Raw genomic sequence first — 7,875 nt, forward strand, 5'->3', positions numbered from 1 at the left:
ATCTATTTTCAAATTAAAATAGAAGCTGGGTTGTAATAGACCTTGAAGCGATGATTCAGCCTAATTCTAGGGCCAAGTTACAAACACCTGAACATAAAAGGACTTAAAATAGTGTTCCTGTGGATGTTAAAACAGCACAAAAGAAAAACCAGTCTCACTCTGAGACCATTTCTAGTAACTGATGATTTATTGGTTAAAAAAAATCATTTTACTGATGCAAAATAATGACCAGAAGAAATCAGTTTACCAAAGGCTTCTAAAACTAGTTGGAGAGGTGGGGCCTATTATGTAAAATCTTTTTTTCAGTGTTCACTAGTTGATCATTTTTCCCCCCAGAACTGTATTTATTATTCATTTGGTATTTCAGACACAGGTAGGAAGAAAATTACAGGTTTCCTCCACCCTATCTGGGCTGTCACTGGAACGCCCGCAGGCCGGCCTGTCCTTGTACCACACTGTAGTGAGCCCTCGTGAGACACAGGTGCAGGTGACCGCATCCACAGCAACAGCACGACAGGTCAATGACAAAATTGAACAAAACACAAAACAAATGAAACCAATCCCACAATCTCCACGTTCACCTGGACTGGAACTTCTCTTGCGACTCTCTTCCAAGGAAATGACAACAGCAACAACAGAGCTCTGGGACACTGATGAGGACGAAGTGGCGCTGCAGAGCCAGGTTCTGCTCAAAGATGGCAGTGCCATGGCGTCCACGCCACCGTCACCCCCGCCTTCCGTCACTGAACTGTGGGTTATGTAACCAACCAGCATGCAGCATTATCATCTTACAACTGATGGCGTGGGCAGCAGACAGTGGTCAACTTTGTCTTAAAAAAAAAATTCCCCTCAAAACACAGTCCCAAAAATCTCTCAGCAGCAACTCTCAGGCAGTCCTCAATGTCCCAACAACTGAACTGTAAGAACAAAATAGACTCAAAATTGCAGGTTCTGGGGTCAACATGGAACTGCCCAGTGGCATGCCCACTCCACTCACTTCCTCTCCTCCACCAGTGGGCCTCCGGCCTAAGAAAGGGGCCAGCAATAAGGAATAACAGACAGTAAGGCAATCTTACAATGTCAGAAAATGTATTTGGCTTTTTTTTTTCTTTTTAAAGTAAGTGCATACAAATACAGCTAGAAGCATTTCGGGTTTTGCCAAGTGCTCTAAAAAAGCAGCGCAAGTCACAGCCTACATTGAACGGTAACTGTCACCAGGATAATAAAGCACAGAGATGCTAATAACGTTAACAAAAGAAGAAAATGCCTTTATAAGTACATACCTTTTGTCGTCAAAAAAAATATAGGAACACAATGTATTCAAAAAAATCAAAATTATACAGCCATGTTTATGAAGTCTACATTTCCCTTGTCTTGGATATATATATAGAGAGATATATATACAATTCAAGCAGTTTTAGTTAAGGGTAATGATTGGGTTTTTCTGAAACTGGAAAGTCACGAGTCTCTTTCTTTTTTCACTTTCACATCTCCAGCAAGGATGGTTGCAATTTCCCCTTGCATAAAGGCCCAGGGGACGTTGGAGCCCACAAGAGGGCATTTTTCCCCACTGGGACAATAGACCTCTCCACTAGCTCCCTGCTGTTTGATGCTTTGTCTGGAGCAAGGGAAGCAGAACTTGTGCGAAGGGACCGACGGACACTGCACGAAGTGGGTGTCCTCCAGTCGCTCGTGGCAAAGGGTGCAGCACAGGGGGGCACTGGCTGCCAGGGAGGAGTCCGGGAGGCTGGCAGGGTGCACTGGCTCCAGTCCTCCTGTGCTGCCTGCCCCCTGGCCCCCCACCTCTCTGGGGCCCAGCCTTCTTTGGTTCATAGAGGATGGCGAGGGTGGGCTGCTGCTATTCCTCCTGGTCGTGGAGTGCACCTGGTTGGCATCCTTCGAGGCATGGCTGCCCCCGGCATTGTCTGCTACTAAGATCAGGGCTGCCATGGGGGACTGGCCGTTCTGGGCTGCTTCGGGCGGTGTGGTCCGGTTGGAATGAGGTGAGGCAGTGGGTGGTGGTGGAGATACAAAAGAGGACGTAGGATTAATGGGGATCTTGAGCCCTTCTGTGGACGTGGACAGCCAGGGCTGTGCCTCTCCATTGATTTTAGGGGGCCCAACTTCACTTTCTGGTTCTGGAGAAGGCTTCCTTTTCCTTGCTGTTCTTGCAACTGAAAAAACAAGCAAATAAAAGAAGAAAAGGGGAAATAAGTGAACGTGTACTGCAAAGGATCTTTTACTAGTGTGAAATGAAACTCCCTAAAGCAGCCCTACCTTCTAAAAGCCTGTATATAAAAACACATGAGTTTCAAACGCACGTGCAGCTTAAAACACTTAGGGGCTGGCTCCGAAGCTCTACAACAGTTTTCAAAACGCCTCCAAAATGGCTCATACACAATCGCCCGTTTCTATAAATGCATGCGTGCCCCCAGGTCTAACTGTGGGCATCAGCGCTCAGGTTAGAAGGCGAAGGGTGCCCTTCTGCTCCCATCCAAGAATGTGCTGGGAAAGGAAAACCCCTGTGTCAGTGCCTATCAGCCCCGTCTGACTCATCTCTGTTGTGCTGCTTCAGCACTTGAACACGTTGCCACTAAGCACTGGTTCCGCCTGGGGCACAGCAGGAAGTTGGCTGTTTGTTGTTTCTGGGCTAGGGCAAAACGGTGAATGGAAATAGAACCCCCCCCCCCCCCCGCGAGCGTTCTCGGGCCGCTCCCTTTCTCCCCTAGAGCCCCTCACTCCACAGCTGCCCCTACCTGCTTTAGACCCGTTGGCCCCGTTGGCCTCGAACCCCAACAACCTGCCTGCAGTCAGGGCCGGCTCCTTCTTAAACTTGCTCTCGAAGGGCCCCGAGTGGCCGTGCTGGTGCAGCGCCAGCAGCGTGTCCCGCACAGTCTTGGGCCGGTTGACCCAGTCCTGCTCTCCGGGCGCGCGGCCTTTGCCCGCGCCCTCGGCGCCCAGCTCGGCGGCCCCGGCTGCGGTGGACAGGCTGTCGGCCGGGCCGCGGTGCCCAGGCGGCGGCGGCTTCTCCTTGCCGGCCGCCTCACGCTGCTCGTGCTCCGCGGCCGCGCAGCTGGACACGGACGCGGGCCGCTTGTGCGCGCCCAGCTCGGCGGGCGGTGCGGAGCTCAAGCCGGCGGCCGCGGCCCCGGACACGGCGGCCAGCGAGGCGGCGGCTCGCGCACTGAGGCCGAGCGCGGCGGGCAGAGGCGCTGCCGAGCCGTTCATGAGCGGCACGAGCGTGGGCGGCACGGCGTGGCCCCGCCGCGGGTTGGGGCTCTGGCGGTTCAGCTCCGGCGGCTCCTCCAGCTTGGAGAAGCCGTTGGGCACTAGGATGCCGTTCACGGGCGGCGGCTGCGGCGGCGGCGGCTGGGCCAAGCCCGCGGCCGGCCGGGGGCCCCCGAAGTCGGGGCCGAGGCGTGGGGGCCGCTCGGCGGCGGCCAGCGGGTAGCGCTCCAGCGCCTGCGGGGCGCGCGGGGCCGCCTCGGGGCCGGCGTGGCCGAGCTGCTGCTGCTGCTGCAGGAGGAGGTCCTTGGCCGAGAGCGGCGGCGGCTTGGCTGCGGCCGGAGCGGCGGCGGTGCCGGGCGGGGAGCGGCCCTCCGGGAAGCAGCCGTGCGCCCGCTTGAGCTGCCGTGCCGTCTCGATGACGAACTCGACGCGGTCGGCACCCTCGTAGTTGACGCAGCCGCGGCACACGGGCTCTGTGAAGTCCCAGATCATGGCCCAGGGCATGCGGGGCAGATCACACAAGTAGCACGACTGCCGCCGGGACGCGGCCGCCACCGCCACCGCCGCGGCCATGTCCGCGGAGCCCGCGGAGGAGGGGGCGCCGCCGCTCGCCGCCGGCCCCGCGCGCGCCCTCCGGCCCCCCCAACCCCGCGGCTCCCCCACCAGTGGCGGCGGCGGCCGCAGGGGCGGCAGGGGCGGCGGCAAAGGCAGAGCCCGCGCGGGCTCGGCGCCCGCGCAGCGCCCCCGGGGCACGAGGGGCGGCGGGCGCGGGGCGAGGGGCTGCAGACGCGGCAGCACGGCCCCCCGGCGGGCGCGGGCGGGCGGCGGGCGCGACGGCGGGGGCTCGGCCGGGGCCGCGGCGGGCCTCCAGACCGGAGCGAAGACGGGCCGCGCGGGCGAGCGCGAGCGCAGCAGGTCGCGACGGCGGCGGGCGCGGAGTGCGAGGCGGGGGGCGGGGAGGACAAGGGGCGGGGGCCGGGGGGCGGCCGCCGGGGCAGGATCAGCCCGAGCGGCGGGGCATGCCGCGCCGGGGCGGCTGCTGCCGGGCGGCGTGGAGCCGGGACACGGCACGGGCCCCTCGTTGCTCCGCTGCTCCCTCACAGCTCCGGGCGTCGCCGCTCTCCAGCGCGCGCGTCAGCGCCCAGCCCGCCTCAGCTCCGCCGCCGCCGTCGCTGCTGCTGCTGCCGCCGCGCCGCTCCACTTCTACAGACTTGATTCTTCGACAGCCTCGCACGGCGCCTGCGCGGGCTCCCTCCCCTCGTGCGCGCGCGCCCGCCTGCCCTGCCCCGCGCGCGCTCTCGCGTGCCCCTCCCCCGTGCGGAGACCCGGCGCTCCTTAGAGAGTCCGCGCCGTGCGCCTTGCGCGCCTAAGCTAAAGACGCTACAAGTGCGGTTTGCTCTCTTATAATCGCCCGGCGATATCGACAACTCGGTCGAGACTCCTTCCCCCTTGGTCCGTTTGGGTAAAATCGTGCTAATCCTCGTGTTTTTAAAGCGAGATCACTTTGTGACTTGGTTTTGTCTGTACTAGCAGGAAGCAGCGTGCCTCAGAGGGTTTTAGGAGTTAAGACTGTTCAGTAGTGCTTTACATTCGCGTGTGTCTTGGGGCGGGGCACGCGCCGCCGACCCTCTTTTAAGTTTTCCTAACACCGAAGAATGACTTCCCAAGCCCGGGGTCTTAGGGGCAGGAGCGAAGGATGACCTCTCCGACACTCAACCCTCAGGTCCGCTATGTCGTCCCTTTTTACCAAGTGCTGTCCTCGCGGCGCCAACACTGGACCGCTTATGTAGGTTAGAGGCGGGCGCGTGACGTGGGCGCGGGGCCGAAGCCCGCGTGCGCTGTTGCCGAGTGCGCACGCTCCGCGCGGACGTGACTCGGCGCTGCTGGCGCTGGAGGCCTCATTGAGCGGACGCACATTCCAGGGATCCGAGTCTGCGGCCAGCGCGCTGCGTCACTGCGCAGCCCCCGCCCCGCGGCGGCCCTGGGCTTCCAAAGCTCCGCCCCGCGGCGGCCCTGTCCCTGCAGGCCCCGCTCCGGGCCGCCGCGTGGATCCGAGATGGCGCGGATCGTGGCGTGAGCGGCTGGCCGGAGCGGAAGTGCGTGCACCGCGCGGCCCGGGCCAGGCTCCGCGCCGGTGGGGGAGTCCGCCCGCGCGTGAGCAGCGGGCCCGTCGCGCCCCGTCACGGTCCGCAGCCCAGGCTCTGCCCGGGCTGCACTGAACGCTTGAGTTTCACACTTGCATCGGGAGGAGGAGCTGGTGTGTGTTATAGTAAATCACTTTTGGCTGGTCGTAAGTCTTACTAATAGATGCAGGCTTAGTCACTCTCTTTTGGGACTTTTGACACTTCAACTCTGCAAGGGCGGCCTCTGGAGCTGCCTTTGTTGGAAGACAGGCCCACATGGCTCCTTGAGACTGGAATGAGCTGGTTAAGTGTGGGAAGAACAGGGTACTAATTATATTATCTTTCCTACCGCTGGATTGGTAGGTGGAGAGAGCGAAAAAATCCTGCCGACGTTTCTCTCTAGTTGCTATTGAAAATGCCAGGTTGCTTCAAAGGATTAACCACAAGGAAGAGGAAAAACACTCCTAGAAAAACAGTGGAGGGAGCTGCTGAAAGCACATGAGAAAAACCTGTTCGCAATGGCACAGAAAACAATGCCAGACCTAAATGTTTTTCAGGCTAACGCTGAGTCTCTTCTCTTGGGAGTTTCCAGAGAAGGGGCGCCTGCCCTAGAGGTCTGCCCCTTTGTTCCAGATCCTGCCCCGCAACTGCCATCCTGCCTCATGCCCTCCTAGCTGGAGGAGCAGCTGGGGACAGTGGGGTTGCTAACTCCTGGTCCCTGTGATGGCACCTCTTTAGGGGACCTGTCCGTTGGGTCACTCCATGGAGACCTGTGCCATGTTCCAGCGCGTGACTTGGCCCATCTGGCCCACAGTGGATAAGACCTAGTCTGTGCTGCAGAGACATGAGCCATCTCAGCACCCCCAAGAGATGGCCCCACTAGGCAGCGACAGAAACATTACAAAACTAGGTGTTAGACTCATGGCCTAATTATACTCATTTACCTGCAAGCGGCACTAACGCCCTCAAGGGAAAGCCCAAAGTAGAAATACTGAGATGCAAACTCTGCCTTGGGAGGCACTAAGTAAGGATTTCTGTAGAACAGAGCTTTTGTTCTCCAAATGGAGGGCAGTTCCTTCTTATTCTACACTAGCAGTTTAATGTCGAAACAGGGCTGATGTAACTTCCCTAATGAAATGTCCTCAGGAAAGTGGAAAGGCTAGTTTATGGTCTCTTTGGCCATAAAAGGATCCGGGATCAAGGGGGTTAAGGCTGGCGCTGGATCCAGGTTAGCAATTCCTTATATTGTATCAAGTCTTTCCTGCTGCCTGGCCTTTCCTGTAGCTCTGAAGCAGCTTTATCGATGTATGCTAAGTAAACACAGCTTTGTTTTTGTCTCCCACCCCCGGGCTCCCTCCCAGCGCAGCCCGGAGCTGGATACCTTCCAAAGCATTGCTGCAGCAATCCCCGCCTCCTCGGAGCAGGAGCAGGGTTTCTAGGGTGAGGCAATGCGTCTGCAATTCGCAGAGACAAGGCCGTAATTGTAATTGTAGTTCATCATGTGATGACTTATGAAAGAGGAAGTCGGTATGTTTTAGTCACGTAGACTCTGCCCTCCTGCTTCAGGCCCCAGGTCCTCCCAGAAGAGAATGATGATAATCTTCGCCATTCACAGTCAAGGTTCCCAGCGTGGCTGCAGGGAGCTCCTACCCTTTCCTACCAGGACAGGCCTGCGGAGGAGGCCGTGTGCCCGGTGGTGGGGCAGTGTGGTGGACAGAGGCTGGCTTTTCACCAAAAGGCTGAAATGTTGCTACTCGACTTAAGAACTAAAGGAAATGGTCTACGGCAAACACTCCCACTGAGCGTCTAGAGGAAGCAACAGCCTTTTCCAGGTCTAATTTCTAAGATTAAAAAAAAAACAACTCACAGTTGAGAAACAAAAGACAAGCCATTCAGTGTGATACTGATAAGACAGGAGTAAGAGAGGTAATGGGAAGGTAAATCAGAGGAAGCAGCTCTAAGCAGTAGCTCAATGGCAAGAACAGACCCGACCTCCCACACGGTTCCCATGGGCTTCCACTCTGTGGGCATTAAACATCGAAAATCTGATCCTGCTCCGGAGCCGACTGCAGCTGGGATGCTCTTGCACTGACCTCTGACAGGGCACTGTGAAGACATGGTTCCTACTAGAGGACGGGGATGTGCAGCTCGGGGAGGGCACCGCCACCCGGCCCCCGCAGCCGACTGTGCAGGAGGTGGTGCTCAGGGCCGGCTGCGCTCATGCCTTCACCCTCCATCCACATGTGGAGTCACAGCCTTCATTCTTTAGAGAGCACTCTATTAATAGCATGATGTTGCAACCATACTAAAGCTTCTTAAACTCTGACCTTGGCATATTTGAAGGAGAAAAAAAATGCAGTGACGTGTCCTTTGGATTTCTGTGGCTACCATCCTAGGCTCCTTGTACTTGAGCAAAGTACCATAACTACTGAAAGAACACGGGTGATATTCAGGAATTTTCCACTTAAAAAAATTATGAATGTGTATTTGAACCTTTGTTTATATGAATACATCTACACATACT

General features: G+C 57.5%; 1 protein-coding gene across 2 annotated transcripts; it reads right to left on the reverse strand.

The window, feature by feature from the left end:
- Positions 1–1,072: 1,072 nt before the first annotated feature.
- IRF2BP2 (interferon regulatory factor 2 binding protein 2) lies at positions 1,073–3,869 on the reverse strand. 2 transcript variants are annotated; one of them, XM_090263235.1, is made up of 2 exons: positions 2,805–3,869; positions 1,073–2,174 (listed from the first exon to the last, which is right to left on the reverse strand). In XM_090263235.1, exons 1-2 carry the CDS (start codon positions 3,799–3,801, stop codon positions 1,459–1,461), a joined length of 1,713 nt encoding a protein of 570 aa, XP_090119361.1. In that variant the 5' UTR covers positions 3,802–3,869; the 3' UTR covers positions 1,073–1,458. The 2 variants fall into 2 exon arrangements, with proteins under 2 accessions (XP_090119361.1, XP_090119360.1); XM_090263234.1 differs by having other exon boundaries at positions 2,757–3,868.
- Between the last annotated feature and the right edge of the window lie 4,006 nt (positions 3,870–7,875).

Source organism: Furipterus horrens, unplaced genomic scaffold (assembly GCF_987537825.1).
Source record: "Furipterus horrens unplaced genomic scaffold, mFurHor1.1.pri manual_scaffold_15, whole genome shotgun sequence".
NCBI lineage: Eukaryota > Metazoa > Chordata > Mammalia > Chiroptera > Furipteridae > Furipterus > Furipterus horrens.